General features: G+C 42.6%; 1 protein-coding gene across 13 annotated transcripts in view; it reads right to left on the bottom strand.

Annotated features, from left to right (window-relative positions):
* Positions 1-26700, bottom strand: part of FAM13B (family with sequence similarity 13 member B) — a 65992-nt gene that overhangs the window by 24830 nt on the left and 14462 nt on the right. For 4 of the 13 annotated variants that reach the window (XM_036314955.1, XM_036314957.1, XM_036314958.1 and 1 more), the window contains exons 1-8: positions 22728-22884; positions 21883-22095; positions 13935-14112; positions 13479-13620; positions 11918-12078; positions 10971-11012; positions 10043-10195; positions 5027-5159 (exon numbers count right to left, since the gene is read on the bottom strand). In XM_036314955.1, the coding sequence (XP_036170848.1) occupies positions 5027-5159; positions 10043-10195; positions 10971-11012; positions 11918-12078; positions 13479-13620; positions 13935-14112; positions 21883-22095; positions 22728-22884 (1179 nt within the window). Of the gene's footprint in view, positions 1-5026; positions 5160-10042; positions 10196-10970; positions 11013-11917; positions 12079-13478; positions 13621-13934; positions 14113-21882; positions 22096-22727; positions 22920-24891; positions 25059-26700 lie in introns of those variants that run through there. The other 9 variants (XM_036314961.1, XM_036314963.1, XM_036314965.1 and 6 more) reach the window with 6 other exon arrangements.

Genomic DNA, 26700 nt, shown 5'->3' with positions numbered 1-26700 from the left:
TGGAGGGGGGAGGGGGGAAACGACATCAACGTGAAAGAGACACATCAATTGGTTGCCTCCCACACACACCCCAACCTAGGGCGGGGATCGAACCTGCAACCTAGGTACATGCCCTTGACCAGGAATCAAGCCCTCGACCCTTCGATCATCAGGTCAATGCTCTAACCACTGAGCAAACAGTCCAGGGCAAGGATCCTCAATAACCTCTATATCTATAAAACCCTAATATGCAAATAGGCCGTACTGCGGAACAACTGGTTGCTGTGACATGCACTCACCACCAGGGGGTGTGGGTGGAACATGGCAGGCGTCAGCCATAGCGGGATGGTGGAACAGGTGAGCAGGGGCGCCAGACCAAGGTGGGGCACCGCGCCAGTCACTGTCATCAGGGCAAGCCTCTGGCAGGGCAAGCCTACTGAAAATTCTTTGCTCCCGCACACCACAGTCCTGCCTGGTGCTCACACCTGCTGCTGGCACTGGCCTCACTTGTACACACTGCCGGCAATAGAGCCACCACTCGCAGCCGCTGCCAGTGCCCAGCACCAATCGCTCAGCACAGTCAGTGGGTGTGAGCAGCAGCTGCTGGCCCTGATTGCCCCTCAGGGCTTCTTCACCCACCCCTGCTCCTGAGGGGCGATCAGGACCGACAGCCGCCTCTCACACCAGCTTCCGGCACCAGAGCTGCTGCTCACACTAACTGCCAGTGCCAGAGCTGCTGCTCACACCCACTGCCGGTGCCAACCCCACTTGCACCCGCAGCTGGCGCTGGAGCCACCACTCACACCCACTGCTGGCACCCAGCATCGGTCCTGATCACTCAGTGCTTTCAGCGGGTGCAAGCAGCGGCTGCTGGCCCCGATCACCCCTGAGGGCTTCTCCACCTCCCCCTGCTCCTGAGGGGCAATCGGGGGCCACTGTGAGGGGGTGGGCGGGGACACAGAGTATGGGCCGAGACCAGCCCCTGTGCCCACCACAGCCTCGCGGCCCACAGTTCCTTTCAAGGTGCACAAATTTGTGCACTGGGCCCCTAGTCTATATAGATAAAAGCTTAAGTGACTGGATGGCCGGTAGTTATGACACACACTGACCACCAGGGGGAAGACACAACACAGGAGCAGAAACCACAGGCATGGAAACATGGAACAGATTGATGAATCTCAGAGGGAGGAGGGGGGAGGGCAGGAAGAGATTAACCAACGATCTCATATGCATACTAGAGGCCAGTGGGGTCCCTTGGCTTGGCCTGTGCCCTCTTGCATCCAGGATCCCTCAGGGAATGTCGGAAAGCCGGTTTTGGCCTAATCCCCGCAGGCCAGGCCAAGGGACCCCACCAGTACACTAATCTGTGCACCGGGGCCTCTAGTTTAAGAATATAAAGAGGTCCTGAGATACAAAGTGTGAGAAGCACTGGTCTAGAAATAGACTTCAGCAACCTTCATTTTCTAAAACATAAGATCATTTGATGTGGCCCTGCCAAGACAGTAAGGGTGAGTTAATTAAATTTTTGACCAAATATAGCAGGCTAATTTTTAAATTGATAATTTTATATGGCCCTCAAATGATGTTATAAATATCCAAATGGCCCTTGGCAGAAAATAGATTCCCTACCCTTGCTCTAGAATATAGTAGCTTCATTCTTAAATATGAAGATTTCTGGGTACATGAAATAACTATTACCCAGACCAAATATTTAAAACAAGACCTGGTGTTTTACTCAAAGAACCAAATTAAATCCTAGCTCTACCTTCCTCTCTCTAAAATCAATAAATAAAAATAATTAAAAAGAAATGTTAATGAGCCCCCTTCCCCCTTCTCTCCCATCCCACCCACCCTGCCCTACCCCCACCCCTCTGAAAAAAAAAAATGTTAATGAAAATTACAATGTTCAAGTTTCACATAATAGGCTGTAATTTAAAAAATCTGCTGGAAGAGGTTTATGGAGAAAAAAGGAAGACCTATGTAATACTTTCAACAATAAAGATTAAAAAAAAATCTGCTATTGGAGAAGGCACCATGAAATAGGTACTACTATGCATTGTTAATTGATAGTGTAAATTGGTTCAATGGAGGGCCATTTGGCAATATATAGTAATATTACAAATGCATGTATTTTATGACCCAAAATTCTTCTTCTATAAATTTATCCTAAGATAAGTTTGTATAAGGTGAAATGGTTAATTCTGAGGCTATTCACTGCAGCATTTATTTGCATAGGACAGTTTGGGGTTTTTTTAATAGTTTTATTTTATGTCAGTATGATGGAGGAGAAATTAAAATGGATAGATGGGAATAGGGAGGTGACTTTTCCATAGATCCTTTTGTAACTAAATTTTTTACTATCTGAATATATCGCTTTTTCAAAAGACAAATATGTAAAAATTGTATCTTAAAATCTGTAGAGCCCTGGCTGGTGTGCTCTATGGTTAGAGTGTCAGTCCATGCACCAAAGGGTCACCAGTTCGACTCCCAGTCAAGGGCACCTACCTGGGTTGCAGGTTCAATGCCTAGTCAGGATACACGCGGGAGACAACCAATCAATTTGTCTCACATACATGTTCCTTTCTTTCTCTCTCTCTCTCTCTCTCTCTCTCTCTCTCTCTCTCTCTCTCTCTCTTTTTCTCTCCCCTGCTCCTTCCCTCCTTCCCAAAACTCTCTAAAAAAAAAAAATCAATGGAAAATATATCCTCAGGTGAGGATTATCAAAAAGAAGCAGGAAAAAAGGGTTGTCACTGGACTGGGATAAAGGTGAAAAGAGGGTGTGTGTTTTTCATACTACACATGAGAGAAATAATAACATAAATATCTTAATGGAAACGATCCAGGAGGCAGGCAGAAATTAATAGTCCAGGAAAGGGTAAGAAGACAACCTCAGAAGCAAAAACCACGAATAGAGGAATTAATCTAATACACCAGAGTAAATAGCATTAATACACAAGCAATATACAAGTCCAGTCAGTAGTAACAGCAGCAGCTTAAATTCTGTGAAATGTTTTCCAATTTATAACATAATTTTATACTTTTACTTCTTTCCATATTTAAAATAATTCTCTAACATTGGTATTAACACCTCCCCTCCCCCCCACTTATCTATAGAAAAGGAAAAAAAAGAAGCTCAGAGAATTTAGGTGACTTACTAAAGTCACACTGCTATGAAGAGGTGAAGTCAGAATACAAATCTCAATTGCCTGACTCTAAATTTATGATACCTACTTTGATTTATGGTTTAGAACAAGCATGTCAAACTCAAAGGCTAACACAGGCCAAATAAACAAGGTTTAAAGTTTATGTGGGCCACAAAAAAACAAAAGCTTCAATTTTCATAGAAACATAGGTTTATTTTGATAGACATATGCTGGATACAAAGGGCTGAAATAAAATGAGTAATTGTTAACATAAAATAACAGAAAATTTTAATAAAAATTAATATTTTTTTCTTGAACATTAACTTACCAGACACCGAATAACTGCACAAATGAACAAGTGTAACACAAATAAACCTATTTTTCTTGTTCTCCAAAAGCGAAATATTTGCTGTTGTGCACACCAAACAAGTCAGTCCAAGACTAATGATGTGGCCATCGGCTGCTAAAATATTCGCTGCTAGTATTAGTGGATAGAAATGGTGTGCCTGCGCGTAAGGCACGTAAGGGAAATGAATGCAACACAATTATAGTAATCAGTCATTAGCGAACACTGTAGTTCATTATTAATAATTATGTATAACAGGATATTGTAAAAATTAAGTTACAAAATTTTTATTAAAATGTTTCTTCCATACTGTTATATTGGCTGGGCCGTGAGTTTAACATGCTTGGTTTAGAATGAAAACATGCTGAAGAAAACTTCCTTATCAATTAAGTATATTACCTTAAAAAGTGTTATCAAAGCTAAACTTTGAACCTAGCCAGTTTTGCTCAGTGGACAGAGCGTCAGCCCATGGGCTGAAGGGTTCTGGGTTCAATTCCAGTCAAAGGGCATGTATCTCAGCCCTGGTCGGGTCTCATGTAGGAGGCAACCAATCAATATGTCTCTCTCACATCGATGTTTCTCTCTCTGTCTCTTCCCTCCCTTCCACTCTCTTTAAAAATCCTTATCCTTGGGTAAAGATTAACAACACCAAAAAGTAAGCTCTGAAACATGTCTTAGAAAGATGCTGCTTTGTACATTTATTGAAATTATGTTAAAAACAATGCTACTACTAGCAATTGTGACAATGAAAATAATTTATTTTTAAAATTATATTCATGGGTTTTCTCTAATTATAAAAAGGCCCTTCATTAAAAAAAACCTGGGAAATAAAACCTTTTAAAAGAACAAAATTTAAGGACTATACCACCAACCACCTCAACTAACGTCATAATTTGTCTTTCCAGAAAATATCCTATATGATAAAGAGGTAATATACAAATTAACCCTCACGCCTTTACAAGATGGCTGTCTATGACCAGGCCGGCAGGGGGGTTAGTGAGGGGCGGGGGGGGGGGGGCAGTTGGGGGCGACTAGGCTGGTGGGGGGGGGGCAGTTGGGGGTGACCAGGCCAGCAGGGGAGGCAGTAAGGGGTGACCAGGCCAGCAGGGAGGGGGCAGTTGGGGGCAACCTGGCCGGCAGCAGGGGGCAGTTAGGGGCAACCAGGCAGGCAGGCAGGTGAGCAATTAGGAGCCAGCGGTCCAGGATTGTGAGAGAGATATCCGACTGCCAGTTTAGGCCTGATCCCAGGGACATCCGTCGAGGGGTCCCGGATTGGAGAGGGGCCAGGCTGGGATGAGGGGACACTCCCCCTCCCCAATGCACGAATTTCGTGCACCAGGCCTCTAATTTAAAATAAGGCATTTTATACCTACTTCTCTACCCAATAATGGTTCCTCACCACTACTAAAAAAATGTGTGTTCCTTGAATCAAAATATATACGTGTGTTAGAAAAGATAGTGAACTATGGCTTCTGCTGTCAAAGGAATACATGAAACAATCAGAATTGTATGTTTAGCACACCCAACGGATTTTTTTTTAAGTCTTTGCATTTCTTACCTGGTTATTTTCTTCATCATCGAATACAAAATCTTGCTGCATAACTTCATTGTCTAAATTAGTGCTGGCCACAGGTTCTGAGCAGTCTCTGCTTCTTTCACTGGCATTAATAATATCATCAGCAATATCAACCCTAGAAATGATGATTAAAAAATCAGATCAGGTCAAATGTTGACTATGTAATGCCTTTAAAATAAACAATGATCTGAAACTTTTACTTATTAAAGAAAATACACCCTTTTCATAAAAATCCACTCTCTCTTTATCCTGCCAAGTTTCATTAAATGCACTAAGTTTATTTTTGTCTCTCCAAGGGATGTTGTAAGGAATCTACCTTGTTTGTTAACTCTTTTGAAAAAATGAATGGTGCCCTGGCAGGTGTGTTCATTTGGTAGGAGTGTTGTTTCATGCACCAAAAGGTCACAGATTCAATTTCTGGTCAGGGCACATACCTAGGTTGTAGGTCCTATCCCCAGCCCCAGAAGCAATGAATCGATGTTTCTCTCCCTTTCTCTCTACCTCCTTTCCCCTCTCTCTAAAAATCAATGAAAATGTCCTCACATGAGGATTTTTTTAAAAAAAAAAACAAGATGGCTTTAAAACTCATTTATGTACTAAAATAACAATTTTCCTTAAAAATATCCACTCTCAATCATAATAATGACCTATTTGTTTAATTAAAATACAAATTTAGCCCTAGCCAGTTTAGCTCAGTGGATAGAGCATCGGCCTGCAGATTGAAGGGTCCCAGGTTTGATTCCAGCCAAGGGCATATGCCCAGCCCAGGTTGCGGGCTTGATCCCCAATAGGGCATATGCAGGAGGCAGTCAATCAATGATTCTCATCATTGACATTTCTCTCTCTCCTCTCTCTCTCTCTCTCTCTCTCTCTCTCCCCACCCCCCCCCCCGCCTCTCCCTTCCTCTCTGAAATCAATAAAGATGTATTTTTTAAAAATAAAAATAATAAATAATACAAATCTAGCACTAGACACCATAGTGTCCAACACTTTATCAAGTACAACAGGAATAGCTTCCTACTGCAGATTTCCCATCTTACATAATTTAGAATATACAAAACTCTGCAGGTTTTTGTTTACAAAGACAATACCACTACTGAGAGAAAATGAGTGGTAAAAATAAGAATACTGTCCCCAGTTGTAGAAATAAGAATATTGTCTAAGCATGGGCATAGGTTTTCAACATCTCTAGCCAAGCTAAGGGCAAACTCTAAGGAACCTGCTTATATTACATCTTTTGAAACATTTTCCCACTTTTTCCAACTTTTAAATACTGCTTTTTCCCTTCATATTCAGCCCAAATACTCCCTATAGATCCAGTTCTATCAATTTTTTTGTTTTTTTCCTTAATCCTCACCAGAGAATATTTTTCCATTGATTTTTAGGGAGTCTGGAAGAGAGAAAGTAAGACAGAGAAACACATCGATTGGTTGCCTCCTGCACAAGCCCCAGGCAGAGCCCAGGCCAGAGAAAAGCCTGCAACCTTTACCGTACCCTTTACCAGAATCAAACCCAGGACCCTTTAGTCTGCAGGCCAATGCTCTATCCACTCAACCCAAATGGCTAGGGCAGTTCTATCAGTTCTAATCATGCCTTAAAAGGAGATAAACCAGGGCCATTGCTTAGAGCTGCACAGGCTGGTGATGCCATTCACACAAGCTACATGACACACCTGCAGTTATACAATACTAGAGGCCCAGTGCATGAAAATTCATGCACTGGCAGGGGGGTCCCTCAGCCCGGCCTGCCCCTTCTCAGTCTGGGAGCCCCCACTGGTGAGAGGCGACCCAGTGATCAGGGGAAGGCAATGCCTATCACACCTCTGCTGCTGCCACTGCCAACAGTTCAAGCCTCAGCCAGCCCTGGTTACCTGAACCTCGGGCGGCCCTGGGCAGCCAGGCAGCTGCCATCCGAGGTTTGCCTGCACTTTGGGCCGGCCCTGGGCGGCTGGGCAGCCACCATCCAAGCCTTGCCTGTGCCTCGGGCCAGCCCTGGGCGGCTGGGCAGCCGCCAACCAAGGTAGATTCCTTACAACATCCCATGGAGAGACAAAAATAAACAGTACATTTAATGAAACTTGACAGGATAAAGAGAGAGTGGATTGATGGACATTCATTCATTTAAAGGTAACAAGTCATATTAAAGAATGGAGTTACATCACATAACACAGTACACAGAGGTACTTTAAACTTATGTAAATTCAACTAACAATGGCTACTCTTAAGGAAAAAGCAAAACAAAACAAAAAAACCATGTAAGGAGAAAGGAGGCTAGTGACAGGGGATAACAATTTAAACAGGAAAAGATGATTCTGCTCACCATGTCATTCAATGATCACATGCACCAGGAGTGATATTCTCCTGTCCCTGTAACCTATCAGTCTAGATCTCTGCTTGTTTCTCCTGGTGTGACCCTGTTGCACAGAAGTCTAACTTTTAGAAGTATCCTATCTAATAAAACAGAAACATGGTAATTGGCGTACGACTGCTACCCTTCCCATTGGCTAATCAGCGAGATATGCAAATTAACTGACAGCCAAGATGGCGGTAACCGCCAACAAAGATGGGGGTTAATTTGCATACTCGCAATGATGAGAGGCGAAAGGGGAAGGACTGAAGAATGGTGATCGGCAACCCAGGCGGCAGGCAAGAGTTGGGAGGTGGGCAACAGCTGCCTTTCCCCACCCCCCAGCGGGTGATCGCCATGGGAAAGCTGGGGTTGCCGGCTGGCCTGCGGCCCTGATCGCCATGGCAATCGGAGGGCGGGAGGGCTGGGCGCAGACCAGGCAGCAACCCCGGACCCGCCATGGCGATCGGAGGGCAGGAGGGCCAGAGCGCAGGCCAGGCATCAACCCCGGACCCCCACCATGGCGGTGGAAGGGCGGGAGGGTGGGGTGCAGGCCAGGCAGCAACCCCGGACCCCCGCCATGGCTATCAGAGGGCGGGAGGGCCGGAGTGCAGGCCAGGCATCAACCCCGGACACCCGCCATGGCAATTGAAGGGCGGGAGGGCCTGCGTCCCTCGATCGCCATGGCGATCGGAGGGCGGGAGGGCCATGTTGCAGGCCAGGCAGCAACCCCGGACCCCCACCATTGCGATCGAAGGGCGGGAGGGCAGGGCGCAGGCCAGGCAGCAACCCCGGACCCCCACCATGGCAACTGAAGGGCGGGAGGGCCTGCGCCCCTCGATCGCCATGGCGATCCGAGGGCAGGAGGGCGGGGCGCAGGCCAGGCCACAACCTGGACTCCCAGAACCTCTCTTAAAGGTTCTCTTAAGGCAGTTGGCGAGGGACCTCGGAGAGCCCCAGGGGGTCCTGGTGCCAGCAAAACTGAGACCTGGGGCGGCTCTCCCCAGAAGGTCCAGAGAACAGCCACTGCAGCCTGCCCCCACCCCAGCGCAAGGCATGGCACGCTGGGCCCGAGGACCCACCCCCTCCCAGAGGCCCCTGGCTTGCTCATGCAGCCCTGGTCACATCACCGGAGCAGCTATAAGGCACAGAAAGCACCAGGGACAGCCGCTTGCCCCCACTTGTGTTTGCAAAGACAAGGCCGGAGGGTGTGAGGGCCGGCTCACATCTCCTTCTCCCTCCTTTTGCTCCTCCTCTGGCTGCTTAGCTCGCCCAGCTTCTTATCCAGGCTCCTCTGCAGCTGGGCCCACAGCCATGGGCAGGCAGTGGCTGAGGCAGTAGCGGTGGCTGCAGTGTGGGCAGAGCAGTCCCGGATTACGAGAAGAATGTCCGACTACTGGTTTAGGCCCAATCCCTGTAAACTGGCAGGACATTTTTCAAGGGGTCCCAAATTGGAGAGGGTGCAGGCCAGGCTGAGGAACACACCCTCCCCCGTGCACGAATTTCATGCACCAGGCCACTAGTTTTTCATATAACAGTCTATAAAGGTAGGCTAACTACTTTATCTGATGTTCTGGGAGGAAAACCTGGCTGTGTTGGGCTTAATAAACAATTTCAGAGATTTTTCTATGTACATACGTGTATATATAATACTAGAGACCCGGTGCACAAAATTCGTGCACACATGCGGTCCCTAGGCCTTGTTGGTGGTCAAAGCGTGAGCATCTGGCGTGGAAGGGCAGGTCCCAGCTAACCTCTGGGCCCTGGGCAGCACCTGGACCCCCACTCCCTCCTCCTGAATCATGGCGCCCGAGTCCCCACGCGGAGATGCGGTGAGCATGGTTGGACACCACGGGCTGGGGTGCAGTGTGGGCCTCTGGGCCATCCAGCGGCGCCGCATGGAAGCCAGGCGGGCAGTGCGCTCTTTCCCACCAGGCCTCGCAGATCCGTTCCTGCACAAAACCACAGGGAGCCCATGGTCCTGGCAGCTGTGGTCCTAGCAGCTGTGGCCCAGCTCACCCAGAAGAGGCTGCACGGGTGCGGGGTGGGCTACTTGCAGGCGCCCGGCACCTGAGCAAAGGCTTCCCCAGTGCACGAGCCCTGGCACCCTGGGGGAGGGTAGCAGGGGAGTGAGAGCAAGCTCGGCAGACACCCCGCATTCTCACCACACCTCCATCCCTGTCACCTCTGCCCCCAGGTAGCTGGCGAGAGGTCGCAGCCCCCCGCCCAGGCGCCACAGGAGGTTGGTCGCCACCACCCACCCTCAGTTCCCTGTCACAGCCCGGGGCCCAGCCCTGATCGGGCAATCAGAGCCTACTGGCTAGGGGGGGAGAAACCAGGAGGTCACGTAGCAGGCCCCATCCAGCAATCAGGGCCTGCAAGCTGGGGGCAGCTCCTGCTTTGAGCATCTGCCCCCTGGTGGTCAGTGCATGTCATAGCAATTGGTCATTCCATCATAACGATCACTTAGGTTTTTATATATACTAGTATAGATAATTCACATACAAGTACCTACAAAGTCACTTCTCACACAAAGTTCCAGAAATCTCTAAGATGAGACCCCATTATTTAAATAAAAATAAAGGTTTTTAATGATAATAAAACAATTTTATAACTCATAATAGTAGTAAAATGTTTTTAAAAGTTTCTTACTGGTTATTAGATCCTTCCCCATCACAATTAATACTTCCTGCTTCATTATTACACACCAGACTTTGCTGTTGTAAATTAAGATCCTGATCTATGCTGCTCTGCAGATCAAAAAGGTGCTGTTCCACAGTTGTTCTAATTGTTCTGTCTAAAATGCTACAAAACAGAACACATTTTAGTGAGACACAGTCATCCTAACTGCATATTTCACTACATAAACATAAATGTTAAAAACTATGGTCAGTAAAACAAATTATCATGAATTTTAAATGAGTGAGCTAGAGTGTAAAAAGAAATACATAGAAGGAATACAAAACACAGGATCAAATTCTATAATGAAATCTGCCCAAATAGATATTATACAAATCAATTATAATGTCACTATTACTACAGAGGTGGGAAGGACCAGTGTCAATCATCCTCACTACTATATAGTCACTTAAATAGACTTTTCAAAACTATGTTTATAAACAAAATAATTTACCATGCTCAGTTAAATAAAAGAAAGAAAATGTAAGGGTATTGTTCCTACTTTTTACGTGAAGTCTATTTCTTATTTTTCTTTTTATTTTAAACACTGATTTGTTGTTCCACTTATTTATGCACTCATTGGCTGATTCTTGTATGTTCTCTGAATGGGGACTGAACCTGCAACCTTGGCGTATCGGATGATGCTCTAACCAACTGAGCTTACCTGGTTAGGGCCAAAGTCTACTTCTTCAAGAAAATAATAAAAAAGCTCTAACAGTTTTCAATCTTACTGCCTTCTTCATTTGTTTCTACTACAGTATATAAACTACTAACTAGTTTCACTGTGTTATGTACAATCCTTCCTCTAAAGGAAGCACAATAAATACATGATTTTCATTTCTACAATTCAGCAATATTTTTTTTTAACTTTTAAATTGTCTTCTGTAAGTATACTACTTACTCTGCAGAGGCTGGTAAGATGCTGGTGGGAGATATATGGGCACTGTAATCAAAGAAAGAAATTAGCTATAAAACTTTAAAATACTAAATGACTACAAAATATGCTGAAAACTGCCACATTTGTACTACCTTGAAACAACCAGAAGAGCATGTAGTTAGTTTTATGTTCATCTCTAGCAGAGTAAGACACTAATTTTCTAAAGAAATTAGTTTTTCACACAAAAAAGACCCTTAAAAACATTCTCCCTCGTGTGTGTGTGTGTGTGTGTGTGTGTGTGTGGCGGGGGGAGAGATGATGCCAGCTACTTCATCTGATACTCACTTGGAGAAACACTGACTTATTCCAAATCTTAAGGAGGAAAAGTTGACTACTGCCCAATAAAAGTACCCCATGTAGGATAGTATGATGATCTCAATACTAGCACTATACGCCTTGCCAGAGTAATAGTATTTGCTATTACTCAGAGGATGTTCTCAAGCAACAAACAGAAAAGGCAAAACCTGGCCATTTTTTGCTAAGTGGTTAGTGTCAGCTCTCAGACTGAAGGATTCTGGGTTTGATTCCGGTCAAGGGCATGTACCTTGGTTGCAGGCTCAATCCCCGGCCCTGGTTGGGGCATGTGCAGGAAGCAACCAATGGATGTCTTTCTCATATGGATGTTTCTCTCTCTCTCTGTCTCTCCCTCCCTTCCAATCGCTCTTAAAAAAAAAAAAAATCAGTGGGAAAAAAAAAATCCTCAGGTGAGGATTAACAAAAATAAATAAATTTGTGCTTTTAAAAAGAAATATATGTAAGAGATTGTATTTAAAAAGAAAGATACCTATGTTATAACTAAAATTTTCTTAGCAAGATTACTTTAAGTTTTTCTTGTTTGATTTAGTGGTTGAGTGAATCTACTTCTAGAATAAAATGCTCAAAAGCTAAAGTTCTTTCAAATGAAATACTACCTTGTTGATGCTGTAACACTATTTGCTTCCAGGATGTTTTCAGTCATCCTTAATTGTACCACCTCTGGCATGTCATTTGATTTTTCTGCTCCTTCTTCTGGAAGTTCTTCTATATGTTCCAGCTTTTCATCTTCCTCTTCTTCCTCAGAAAGTTCATTAACCTATATAAAAAGAAACAGAGAATTAAAATTTGATGAAACTAGAAAAGAACAAAAAAGAAAAGAAAATTTCATGAAACTATTAATTAACATTACCTAAGATGTACTATTCTAAGAAAATTTTAAACACAACTCATTTTTCACTTCATTTCCTAGGACCAAAAAAATCAATGGGAAAATATCCTTGGGTAGGGGTTCACACACACACACACACACACACACACACACACAGCTGAAATAAATAAATAGAGACTTAAAAAAAAGAATTGATTATATTAGTTTGGGTAAGAGTAAACATTAAAACCTTAAATAAAAATGCTCTCTCTCACCCCACATTTATCTTCAAAAGTTCTTCTGACTCTCTCCTTGTCAATTTGACCTTCCACTTATCAACAGTCTATTCTGTTCATAAGTTATTCTGAACCTGCCCTATATATATGCAGCTACCTCAATTCCACTTAAATAAAACCCTCATCCATACCTCCATCTCTTCTTTCTTTGACTGCTATAATTCCCCTCTCTAGGGTCTTGTGTAATGCCTGCTCTCCACACTCCAGGTTGTGGAGAATGCTGCTACCTGCCTTCTCAAATGTATACAGAAACATAATTATCACCTACATCTTCAAACCATTCTACTGGATTCACATTCATTTAAGGACCCCATGTCTACTGACTCTGGGCCATTTTTCAAACACACCCTATTCATCATATCCAGTCCTCTCTCTCATACTATTACTAAAAATATCTACTACGTTAAAAGATTCTAACAGCCAAATAGTTAGATTAATAGGGTGAAATTCAAAAAGAAGAGAACACTAGACAAACTTGCTTCAAAAGTTACAAACAAGAGTTAAAAAATTACTTGCAACCTAAACTTACTCTAATGCTTCTCATTAATGTCAATGATTGCACTGCTATACTGAGTTGCTACTTTAACTAAGAAACACTTTATTTGCTTAAGAGTTTGCATGAACTTTGTATTGAATCTTTCCCTCTACCTTCTACTTCTCACCCTCTGCCTACATTCCTCTATGCTAGCAATTCTTCAACCACACACACACACACACACACACACACACACACACACAAAACCACTATTCTTACAAAATACACAAAGCTTAAGTTAACAGAAGAAAAAACACAAAGAAGAAATAAACATACAAAATCTCTACCATATATTCTGGTTTCAATGCCTTTCCCATATTATCCAAATTGAGGACAAGTTGTTTAAAAAAAATATCACATTCAGCTATTACTTGGATGTAGATGATTCCATATAATAACCAAGAGCATGTCTTCCAATTTAGTACTTAAAAATTCCACCAAAGTTTGTACCAAGCCCTTGAGAGCAATTCTTTTTTAAAAAATTCTTCCTCCAAGTAGAATATGTAAAATATTCTCACCTGTTCAGTAATTGAACTCAAATCATTAGATGAAAAGTCTTCTTCTTCATTTTCAAAAAACTCATAGTAATTTTCCAGAAGTCCAGCCATTATCCTGCTCACTATTTCTTGCTCTTTCAGATCTTCCACATCTGTGTAAATGCTAAGAATAAAAGTCCAAATTGAATTGAGAGTTCTTAAATCAATCACAGGTAAAGTCAGAAGACAACCAATGAGTCATTTCATAATCTTGAGCAATGTCATCATTCTGTGCCTCAGTTTTCCCATCTGTAAACCCTACCTAATTTGTACCCTGTCCAAAAAAATGCTAGGAAGATTAAGCAGCTCTAGTATAAAAAATAATGGTTCATCAAGCAACCTTGGAGAGACAGCATAATGATCCTTGGGAGACAGCATAATGATTCTATTCCACAAACTCGGGGGGGTTTTTTAAACAAAAATTATGAAAAAACTTACTGGAAGACATCTGGACCAAAGACAGCAGCCAAAGAGTTTGCAGACCAAATTTCTTCATGATGTGATGCTACATTGGCTAAAAATCTACACAGAAACTTTAACAAGCTGTAATTAACAGGTGGAAGCTGTTGCAAGAGGAACCTCAACTTTCTTCCAAATTCATCTTCGTTATTATAATCTATAAAACATAATGACAGGTGTTTTTAATGAAGCAAAAGCAAAGCTCAAATACTGTGCCAGGTTCACATTACTCCACCCACATCACCTTTTTTCTGTAACAATTCAAAACCTCTTCACTTCCTCTACTAGAGCCAAATGCCCTCAGGCTTTGCATTTTACTTATTAAGTAGAAAAGAGGAGTGAAGAAGGAACTCAACTCCTCAATTGCTGGAGGATGTTTTCCTCATCTATTACTCACTGGCCCCAATTCTCTATTTTTTTTTAATTCTCATCATATTGTCTCTTGCATGACTGTACCTGTATTTCCAAACTAGTGTCAACTCTAAGTCAAAATACACTAGCCAATACCAGTCAAGTACTAGTGAGCAAAGAGAAGCAATTTAACCCTAGCTGGTTTGGCTCTGCGGATAGAGCGTCAGCCTGCGGACTGAAGGGTTCCGGGTTCTATTTTGGTCAAGGGCACATGCCCAGATTGCAGGCGCAATGCACACAGGAGGCAGTCGATCAATGATTATCTCTCTCCCTCTCTCTCTCTCCATCTCCTTTTCTTTCTGAAATAAATAAAAATATTTTTATTTTAAAAAAAGAGAGAAGCAATCTAACCTGATAATAATGTCATACTTTTCGACTTGAACGAATGGGAAAACAAAGGAGTGACTTTCTTCTGCCTTGACATCCCAAAATGAACAATTAACTTTGGCAATACTAATAGAACTAAATAAAAAGGAATTCCATTTCTCATGTGTTTTTCTCCTCTAAGCTGGTGTTGGTTTCTGTTATGCAAGTGAGTTTTCAACTAACAGAAGTAGGCCTTGTGTTTATCATGTCAAACATGCCAGGGTTGCAGGCTTGATCCCCAATGTGGGGCGTGCAAGATGGTTCTCTCTCATCATTAATGTTTCTGTTTCTCTCTCCCTGTCCCTTACTCTATGAAATCAATAAATATTTTTTAAAGTAAGTAAAAATAAACCCAATTTTTAAAAATATTTTTCTTCAAGTTCTTAATACTAATTTTAAAATTCTTGGTTGAAAAACTCTTACTAGGTTGTGGTCATGACACTGACCATCTGTGAAAATAACACATGTCCAAGAAGTTTGTCAGCAAGGGCGACAGTCACATAAGTTTCACTTAAAATGTGAAGTGCAAGCAATAACAATTCTATATTTTGTAATATTATCACTGTCCCCATTCAAACACACATGTACTTTGATTTTATATTTGGATGGAACAGTGCCTGAATTAATGTTTTTTAAACAACCATGCCTTACTGGTGGAAAATTTTAAACTAAGCATTTAGCAAAAAAGGATTATTTAGAAAATCACGTTTATCAATTCAAAAAATACATGCAAGTAATATTATCAATATGATGGCTCTAGCAACACTGACAAATTCTATCTAACATCCTCTCTACTTTTGTAGCACTTACCATCTAACATACCCACATATTTATTTGGTTTACCATCTATTTTCCTCTCTCTCCCTTCATGACCTTTAAATTTTAGCTGATAAGACATTTTTATTCTGTTTTGTTCACTGCTGCATTCCCAGAATCTATAACAGTGCCTAGCATATAGCAGGTGTTCAATAAATATTAGTTGAATAAGCTGAACAATTACACAATCACAGAAAAAAGATTCCCAACTACTAAAACATTTGATTGGGTGGCAAGAATGTAGGCAAGAATGTTTTTACACAGTATTGAAATAAATACACAATCATGTTGCTCTTCTTTTGTCTGTGTACATTTTTACTACACACAAATATTTATACCTGTCAGGCTGCTTCTAAAGTTTTCAAATAAGGCAGAGAAGCATTTTTTTTTTCATCTATATCTATACACACACACACACACACACATAAATTACAAACCCGCTTATATTTATTTCCTTTTGAGTGTACTTCCTACACATACATCAGGGTGGGGAACCTTTTTTCTGCCAAGGACCATTTGAATATTTATAATATCATTCTCGGTCTATACAAAACTATCAACTTAAAAATTAGCCTGCTAGCCGAAACCGATTTGGCTCAGTGGATAGAGCGTCGGCCTGCGGACTGGGGAGTCCCAGGTTCGATTCCAGTCAATGGCATGTACCTGGGTTGCGGGCACATCCCCAGTAGGAGATGTGCAGGAGGCAGCTGATCGATGTTTCTCTCTCATCGATGTTTCTAACTCTCTCTCTCTCTCTCCCTTTCTCTCTGTAAAAAATCAATAAAATATTAAAAAAAAAAATTAGCCTGCTATATTTGGTCAAACATTTAATTAACTCATCCCTAATGCCTTGGCAGAGCCAGACCAGATGATTTCATGGGCCGGACATTCCCCACCCCTGGTATATATCTAAGAAGTATCCCTTGACTAGCAATTCTTTCAAGCATCATTCACAAAACTGGGGACTGTGATTTCTATCAAAACATAATGTATAAGTAGTTGGACAAACCATCAAGGTCTAAACCAGTAGCTGACAAAATTTGAAAATCAAAAATCAATAGAATGGTTATCATGACTTGGGAGAGAGGGGCACTAGAATAAAGGCTGCCATATATATGATGTACATATATATACACATATATACCCACATATACATATACACACACACACACACACACACATATACACATATATGTATATACACTTTTTTTTTTTAAAGAATGCCCTGGCCAGCATAGCTCAGTGGATGAGCATCAACCTATGAATCAGGAGGGCTTGGTTCAATTCCCAGTCAGGGCATATGCTTTGATCCCCAGTGTGAGGCATGCAGGAGGCAGCCAATCAATGATTCTCTCTTATCATTGATGTTTCTCTCTCTCTCCCTCCTTTCCTCTCTGAAATCAAAAAACATATATATTTTTAAAAATGGTCAAAAGACAAACGAAATAAAATAGATTTTATTACAACAGAAATGCCAATATCACCTCAATTACTGCCACACCCATCTGCATAGCTATTAAAGAAATGGATGTGTATGTGGTTGCATGTGTACGCATATACACACATGCTAATAGTTATGTAAATAGGGAATGGAAGGGAATGGTAGATTTCTCATACTGTAACACTGGAAGACTTATTAGCCACAAGCATTTTTGCACACCTTAAAAATTAGAGGCATATTGTAATTCCATGAATGATAGATAACACAGTACACTAGAGGCCCAGTGCACGAAATCCATGCACTTGGGGGGGGGGGGCGGGTCGTGGGTGTCCCTCAGCCTGGCCTGCACCCTCTTGCAATCCAGGACCCCTCAAGTAGGGTCCCTAGGCCTGGTGGTGATCAGGGCCTATCAGGGCCCCCCCCCCCCCCCCCCCCGCTGCCGGCAGCTGGCCCCATCCCCGCCGCTGCCACTGCTTGCCATCTATGCAGCACTGCGCCCCCTCCCCCTCCCCCAGTCACCTCCCTCTGCGGTCAACAGGCATGGGCTGCAATTGCTTGGCCGGCCTGGGTCTCCCTCTGCAGGGCGATTGCACACCCTCCACAGTGTCGCTGGCCGGTGGCCTAGGCCTCCCTCTGTGGGGTGATCGATCACAGGGCCCCCAGATCAATCGCCCACAGAGGGAGGCCCCGCCCACCGGCCACAGCACCCACCGCAGCACTGCCAGCTGGGTGGCCTGGGCCTCCCTCTGTGGGAAAATCATGGGGCGATGGCGGGGCCCCCCGACCAATCACACTGCACCCGCCTTGGCTGGCCTGGCGCCAGTGCATGTCATAGCATGATCATCCAGAAGGTCGTCCAGTCATTCTGCTGTTTGGTCATTCAATCGATTTGCACATTATGCTTTTATTATTATAAACTAGAGGCCCACTGCACGAAATTCGTGCACTGGAGGGGGTTGTCCCTCAGCCCAGCCTGCACCCTCTCCAATCTGGGACCCCTCAGTACAGTGGTCGGCAAACTGTGGCTCGCGAGCCACATGCGGCTCTTTGGCCCCTTCAGTGTGGCTCTTCCACAAAATACCAACTTCTGTGCATGGGCCACGAAGTTTCAATCGCACCGTACGTGTGCGCCCGCACATGGTATTTTGTGATCCCCCATAGGGATCGGGCCTAAACCGGCAGTTGGACATCCCTCTCACAATCCAGGACTGCTGGCTCCCAACCGTTCACCTGCCTGCCTGCCTGATTGCCCCTAACTGCTTCTGCCTGTCAGCCTGATCACTCCCTAACCACTCCCCTGCCAGCATGATCAACGCCAAATTGCTCCCCTGACAGCCCAGTTTCCCCCAACTGCCCTCCCCTGCCAGCCCGGTCACCCCCAACTGCCATCCCCTGGCAGGCCCGGTCCCCCCCCAAATGCCCTCCCCTGCAGGCCCAGTCGCCCCTAACTGCATTCCCCTGCCAGCCCAACTGCCCCCAACTGTCCTACCCTGCCGGCCCGGCCGCCCTCAATTGCCCTCCCCTGCAGGCCTGGTCACCCCTAACTGCCTTCCCCTGCTGGCCTAATCGCCCACAACTGCCCTCACCTGCCAGCCATCTTATGGTGGCCATCTTGTGACCACATGGGGGTGCCGATCATGTACAAGGGTGTGACGATCAATATGCATATTACCTCTTTATTATATAGGATGTTGCTGTCATACTTTAAATGAATACTGATTAAAATGACAATCCTAGTGACAAACAGCTTCTAAAGTCTCAATGAGTCAATGACTATATTACCATTAAATTTCATTCCAATTTTTCTTTTATAAATTTTCATTCAAGGCTGAATATTATCTGATTCTTGAAACTTTAAAGACTTGTCTACAATTCAGCTAAAACAGGGAACATAAAACCCTATCACTATAAAGCAAAAATGGCTCTAAAGTCATAAAAAGAGCTCTAACACATCAGTTTCACCATATTTAATGGATGTAAAATGCTCATTACGTAACTTAAGGTAAACCTGGGGGAAAAACCTACAAAAAGGTGAAGAAATTAATTCTGAAATTAAAAATTATTTTAAAGGTAAATATTTGCTGGGGGAATAAAGTTATACTTTGAGAAAAGGTGACATTATCGATGACACTTCATTTTGAAACATGTTTTTTGATCCAGGTGGCACAATAAAAGAACAAAATTTAATCAGCTAACTATTCCTGAATATAGCAAGTTCAAAGTAAGCCCCATCATCTAGCTGTAAAAAATAAAACGTATGTAAGAGGGCCATAAAATATAATTGTAATGAACTTTATACATAAATCAGAGGCATCCAGTAATTTAGGCTCATAAGTGCTTAAAATTTAAGAAATAAAATGGAGAGCTATCCCAAAATGAAATCCTCCTTTCCTGACCACATACTGCTTAAGGATACACACAAGCTTATTATAAAACGAGAGGCCTGGTGCACAAAATTCGTGTACTTGGGGGTGTGGGGGTGTCCCTCAGCCCGGCCTGTGCCCCCTTATAGTCTGGGAGCCCCCAGGAGATGTCCAACTGATGGCTTAGGCCCACTCCCTATGTCAATCAGGCATCCTTAGCGCTGCCGCGAAGCGGGCGAGGCTCCCACCACTGTTTTTGCACTCGCCATCTGTGAGCCCAGCTTCTGGTCTTCTGGCTGAGTGGCACGCCCCCTGTGGGAGTACAATGACCACCAGGAGGCAGCTCTTGCATTGAGTGTCTGCCCCCTCGTGGTCAGTGCACGTCATAGAGACTGGTTGTTCTGCCATTCGGTCGATTTGCACATTAGCCTTTTATTATATAGGACTAATGGCCTGGTGCATGAAATTGGTGCACATTAAAAGGTAATTAATTAGAGGAAATATTTTAGGGTCCAAGGTGCAGGGGAATGGGATTCTTGGTTGGCAGGCCACTGACAGCAAGCTGACCAACGGCTGATTCTGCAAGAAATGGGGCTCCCTCCTCCCTCCTATCAGGGTCCAGTTTGAAGGCCAGCCACGCCCCCGATTGTGTGAGACCCAGAGTTCCACCGCACCCCAGCCAGAGCACAGAGCTCCCTCCCACCATGCCGAGACCCATCAAATTTATCCGAACTGCCCCTCCTGCAGGCCTGGTCACCCCCAAGTGCCCTTCCCCACCGGACTGGTCATCCCCAACTGCCCCTCCTTGCCAGCCTTGTCGCCCCTCACTGCCCCCCCTGCCGACCTAGTCACCCCATGCAGCCTGCTGTTTAGTCATTTGGTTGTCCCTCACTGTCCCCCCCCTGCCAGCCTGGTTTCCCCACGCAGCCTGCTGTTTGGTCGTCCATGTGGTTGTTTCGGTTGTGACGGCCCCTGGCTTTTTATATATTAGGATGTCCTGCATTCAGGAAGTATTTGTAATTTCTTTTTTAAAATTTTTCCATCACCTTTTATTGCCTCTATGCCCTCTACCACCTCTATCCATCCCCCGCAATTACCACACTATTATCTGTGTCCATGAGTTCTTTTTTTTCTTTTTTGCTCAATCCCTCCATCCGCCCATCCCTCCCCCCACACCCAAGCCATCTGCCTGCTATCTATGAGTCTGTCTCTATTTTGCTTGGTAGTTCTTCATTAAATTCCACGTGAGTGAAATCATATGGTATTTGTCTTTCTCTGACTGGCTTATTTCACTTAGCATAACGTTCTCCAGGTTCATCCATGCTGTCACAAAGGGTAATATTTTCTTCCTTTTTACAGCAGAGAAGTATTCCATTGAGTAAATGTACCACAGCTTTTTTTATCCACTCATCTAGTATTTATAATTTCTTTTGTTTTGTTTTTTGTTTTCTTAATCTTCATCCAATGATATTTTTCCATTGATTTTTGGGGCAAATAGAAGAGAGGGGAAGACAGAAACATCGATGTGAGAGAAACACACTGATGGGTTGCCTCCTGTATGCACCCCGACCAGGGCCCGGGCCAGGGAAAAGCCTGCAACCAAGGTACATGCCCTTGACTAGGATCGAACCCAGGACCCTTTGGTCCACAGGCTGACGCTCTATCTACTGAGCCAAACCAGCTAGGACTATAATTTCTTAACATCACAGAATTTCTGTAGAAGCTCCAATTCAAAGAAATAGAGAGATTCCATTACACAAAGAGAAAAGCCAGAAAAAAATAATTTAAATATTCAACAAATGTATAATATTATATGCCATCTTCATAAAGTTTCCTGTATAATCAAACATATCACTCATTATGTACACATGAATACCACTTGGCTCTAGGAACACAAGAATTTCCTCACTTCTTGGTTCTTTTACCTTTCTGCCTGTCACTACCTTTACTTTTCTTGTCCCTATTCCTTTCCAGCTGGGCCCTACTTTTATTCACCACCAAAAAACTAACCCAACAAGAACAAATTTTTTTTCTTTATTTAGCTTGGAGCCTGATGTACAATTTGATATTGTCTTTCTTTCAGGCCAAGAACAAGCTTTAAATATATTTTAAACCTAGAATCAAAGTTGTCTTCTGATTTTTGCTAGAAAGTTCTATCAAACCAGGGATAAATATCCTGTAATAACATCACCACTAAGCAACACCACTGGCTACTCTGCTACACAAATCACCTTAAATATATTTTTTCTTTCTTCTTTCCCTATCCTCTTACTTCTTGTTCTTATATCCTGCCTTTCCTCCTTTTAAACCTATTTCTTAGACCAATTATAAAAAGTAAATATACCACAGGAATCTGGTAAGTTGCCATTCTTGACTAGACCAAACAGCCCCAAAAAGCCTATGTCCCCGAAATGGACACATAAAAAATGAATCTCAGAACTACTATAATTACTGCTTACACATCAAGATTTCTAAAGGTAAGGAGTTTGAAATTAATGTTAAATGACTGATAAGAATCAAATTTTGTTACCTTGAGAAAGCTGCATCAAGTGAATATGCAAACTGCCAGGGATAACAGGTTCAGGAAGTTCTTGAAGGAAAAACCTAAGAAGACTAATAGCTGAGGGAACATCTGCTTCCTTAACCAAATCCACTTCTTCTCCACTGTCGTATCTCTGCCGAAGCCACTCCACTGTCTCAGCATTTCCATTGACTTGAAAAAGTCCTTGTTGCTCCAGACCTCCTACATTAGTTCAAGGCAAAATTAAATAAGCTTCAACTTCGATTACTTGGTCGTATATTCTCCACTCAACTTAAAATATTCAGACTTTTAGAAAGCCATTCTTAGCTCCCCTGACTGGGCTAAACACCTTCAAATTACACACCTAGAAACATACTAACTCTGTCTGTCCTGAGGGATATTCTATTTTATCCCACCCCCCTATTTTTTTAATATATTTTTATTGATTTCAGAGAGGAAAAGAGAGGAAGAGATAGAAACATCAATGATGAAAGAGAATCATTGATCGACTGCCTCCTGCACGCTCCCTAGTGGGGATCAAGCTCCCAACCCAGGCATGTGCCCTAATCTCCTGATTCATAGGTCAAAGCTCAATCACTGAGCCACACCGGTCGGGCTATCCCACCCCATTATCCATTAAAAATACTCCTAATATCTCCCCCACACTAAAATGCTCTACATTGGGCATTTCTGAGTATAAAACACACTAAAACGTAAAAAAAGAATTTCTATTGTTTTTCCTCATTATATTTTGGACTTTCCATGCTAAAAAAAAAAAAAAAATCCAAGATCAAAAAGGGACAAGTAGTGCTTATTAAAACAAAGGCTAGCCCTCAAAGTAAGGAAATGTATACCATGTTCCTCAATATAGTCCACAACGTGGCGGACTATGAATGGAACCTCATTGTCTGGATGTCCTCCCTGCTGCAGCTCATCAAGTGGAATTCCAAATATTTTGTTAGCAAGAACGGAGTTGCAGTTACTCAAGGAAGGGGAGGAGCTCTTCCTCATATCTTTTTTGCAGCCAGAAATCAAAGCTGTCTTTTCTGCCAAATGAAAAACAACAAAAAAAGGCTATAATGATTAACAGGTGGCAATATGACTAAATACATTGAAGAAAAGGCTTTACACCTCAGTGTGTTCTCACCTATTAAATATGTTTCAGTTATCAGGCCCACACTAGTATGTTCTACAAATAAAGTTCAATATAATGACCTAAGCATTTTCTCTACTATGTAGGGTTAGGTCTAAATACTCCATTTAACACTTGCATATTTATCAAACAATGGCAAAGTTGATCATTAAACTTAGCAAAGGACATTAATGTCCTAAAGATGAATTAAAGGGCAAATCTGGCTCAAAGAAGACCTTTACTGACCAAGCTTATTAATGACACAGGAAAGAAGCCAAACCCAATCATGTCTGGACTCTGTTATATGAAACTCATCTAACCCCTCTATTCATAAGCACCCAAATGTAAAAGAATCACTTTTACAAGTGTTTCTTTTACAAAAATCACTTTTATGAATAATGGGCTAATAAAAACAAGATTAACCAGTTCTTATTTCTACATGACAGAGCAGCCATAATATGTGTTTATAAACAAAGGAAATTTTTCAGTTCTAGACATCAACTTTCAATGAGAATATTATCAATCCTGTTTCATAATTACTCAAAACAAAAATCTGCACAGCACAGAAGAACTAAGTTATTAGTCTTAACTTTGTAATTGTGATCAGTAAAGAGGCAGTGGGGAAAAATGTTTCTAATATCTGAAGCATCAAAACCAATCCCAAGAAAAATTCATTTTCTAAAATAAACATATTACTATATGTGGGGAAGGAGTATTTTTAAAAGAAGGGGATAAATGGTGATAGATGGAGACTTGACTTGGGGTAGTGAACACACAATACAGTGTACAGATGATGTGTTGTGGGATTGTGTATCTGAAACCTGTACAATTTGGTTAACCAGTGCCACCCCAATAAGTTCAACAAAAAGAAAAAAAAGAGAAAAAAACTTTTTCAAAAGTTAATAATGAACAAAATGATACAAACTGGGCTTTTTTCATCACCCCAGAGAAACAACTCCTTCTGCACTACAAGAGAATAATAACAAAGCAAAAAATTTAATCTGTTCAATACTCTGATTTTTTTTACTATATATATTTTTTATTTATTTCAGAGAGGAAGGGAGAGAGAGATAGAAACATCAATGATGACAGAGAATCATTGACTGACTGCCTCCTGTACACCCCCTACTGGGGATTGAGCCTGCAATCTGGGCAGGAACCTTGACCTCCTGGTTCATAGGTCGATGTTCAACCACTGAGCGACACCGGCCAGGCAATATTCTGAAGTTTTTACAAAAATAAAGTCCAGCCCTAACCAGTTTGGCTCAGTGGATAGAGTGTCAGCCTGCAGACTGAAGGGTCCCAGGTTCAATTCCAATCAAGGGCATGTACCTTGGTTGTGGGCACATCCCCAGTAGGAGTGTGCAGGAGGCAGCTGATTTGATATTTCTCTCTCATCAATGTTTCTAACTCTCTATCCCTCTCCCTTCCTCTCCGTAAAAAAATCAATAAAATATATTGTGAAAATAAATAAATAAATAAAGTCCATATATACAGTGTATTCCCCAAAAAATGTATACACACTTTAACAGCTGATAGCTCAATTTTGAAAATAAAATGTCATTTAATAGACACTGCCTTTATAATTATTTAAAGTGTATACATACATTTTTTGGGACACCCTACAGAATAGATGTACCCACTGGAACAATAAAGTGTCATAACATGACTAGGAAATGAATCCATCCAACATAAAAGAACAGTAGACATTAACTTAGGGACAGCAAAATGCCATAAATTTAAAATGTTTTAGATACATAAGATCCATTCTTCAATACATCTGGTACCAGCTAATGACTACAAAACCTCAAATTAATAATCAAATAGCAGTAATACTAGGTAAACTCCAAAATCTCTGTGGATAATTACCATTTTGAAAAACTTACCTTTGAGTACTTAAACACCTAAGTTTAAAAAACGAATTCTGCACCAGCTATCCTCACTGAGCAAGCATTCTTTTGTCATTTATGGCTGTTTGAGATTATGGCAGAAGATCAGCCTGTAGTTCCTCATTGAAGAAACGCAGAATTCGATCAGTACTTCAGCAATTAATCTAGAAGAAGAAAAAAAAAATTCTTTTAATTTCCTATAACATCTTTAACTGTGAGAAGGGACTAGAATAAGCAGTGAGGTTCATTTAGGAAGATTCCTATACTGAAAGGCATTCTTCTGCCTAAAAAAAAAAATCAATCTGTGACCTATTTAGGGGCAAAATCTTGCACAAAGTTTAAAAGTATGATGGCTAACTAGGATAAGAATCTTTCTGCCAAAAATAAATAACGGAACTGCACAAGAGAATCTTTGGCAGTACACATTTTCAAAGATTATGCTATTCAAATAATTCATTTTCCTCAATGGACCCACATTTGCATAGACACCCCACCCAGTTCCATTCCATCCATATATACTCAGAACAAAGCATGGAAACATTTTCAGATCAAAGAATGAAAGATAATTTTAAGCTTGAAACTTCACTTACATACTTTATTCTTTTCTTTGTATACAACAAACATTTTGTTAGCAAGAACTAGTTATCTGAGCTTTCTGATTTGGAGAGGTAATAGTACATGTTGGAAAAGATCAGTTAACAGAACCAGAAGGGCATGCAATCAAATATCAACTCCACCATTCTGTAGATGTGACCCTGAACAACTTCCATGTCTCTAAGCCTAGGTTTCCTTATATAAAATAATACCTACACACTTGTTAAAGTTTAACTGAGATAATGCATGCATGTAATACATAGAGAATTAGTTTCCATTCTCTTTTTTGAATAATATTAAATATTAGCAAACAGGCTGGAGAGAGAGGGGAAGAAGGGAAAAACCTGTTTGGCAATGTTTAATCACCTGTGAATTCTCATAATCTATTTTAAAATCTTTTAATAAGCTCAGTAAACTACACTGAAGCATTCTGCTTAAGAAAAGTTCAGGGTTCAATATTTATAAGGGATGTGTTACTCCTCCTCAGATATGAAATCTGAAGATGCTCAAGTCTCTATATAAAACTAGAGGCCCGGTGCACAAAATTCCTGCACAGGTGCAGTCCCTAGGCCTGGCTGGTGATCAAAGGCAGGTGTCTGGCATGGAAGGGCAGGTCCCAGCTCTGGGCCCTGGGCAACACCTGGGCCGCCGGGGCCCCACACGCCCCCCTCTGCCCAAGTCATGGCACCCAAGTCCCCACGCAGAGATGTGGTGAGTGCAACCGAATGCCACGGGCCAGGGCACAGCGTGGGCCTCTGGGCCTCCCAGTGGCACCCCATGGAAGCTGCAGGCCTCGCATACTGGCTCCTGCATGAACCCACGGGGAGCCCAACCATGCTGGGGTCCACCCCAGCAGGTCCAGAGGTCCCCAAAGGTGTGGACAGAGTCGGCGAAGAAGGAATGACACAGAGGCAGCATTCAGTTGATCAGCATGGTTGGGTTCTCTTGCCTGGTTCTACTGCCAGGTTCTGTAGGTTCTCCAGCCAGGTTCTGTAGCCAGGTTCTGTCCAAGATCTTTTGCCATGTTCTCTCGCTAGGTTCTGTCGCTAGGTTGTGTGGCCAGTTTCTGTCCAGGATCTTTTGCCACGTTCTCTCCAGCGAAGTTCTTCTGTCTCTAGGTTCTGTGTAGGTTCTGTGTCTAGGTTCTGTGTCCTGTTGTCTTGTTACATCTGTATTTATACCAGTTGATTCCAATCCTATCAATCTCTATTC

The sequence above is a fragment of the Myotis myotis genome, unplaced genomic scaffold, assembly GCF_014108235.1.
Source record: "Myotis myotis isolate mMyoMyo1 unplaced genomic scaffold, mMyoMyo1.p scaffold_m19_p_6, whole genome shotgun sequence".
NCBI lineage: Eukaryota > Metazoa > Chordata > Mammalia > Chiroptera > Vespertilionidae > Myotis > Myotis myotis.
This window is presented reverse-complemented; position numbering and strand designations above follow the sequence as displayed.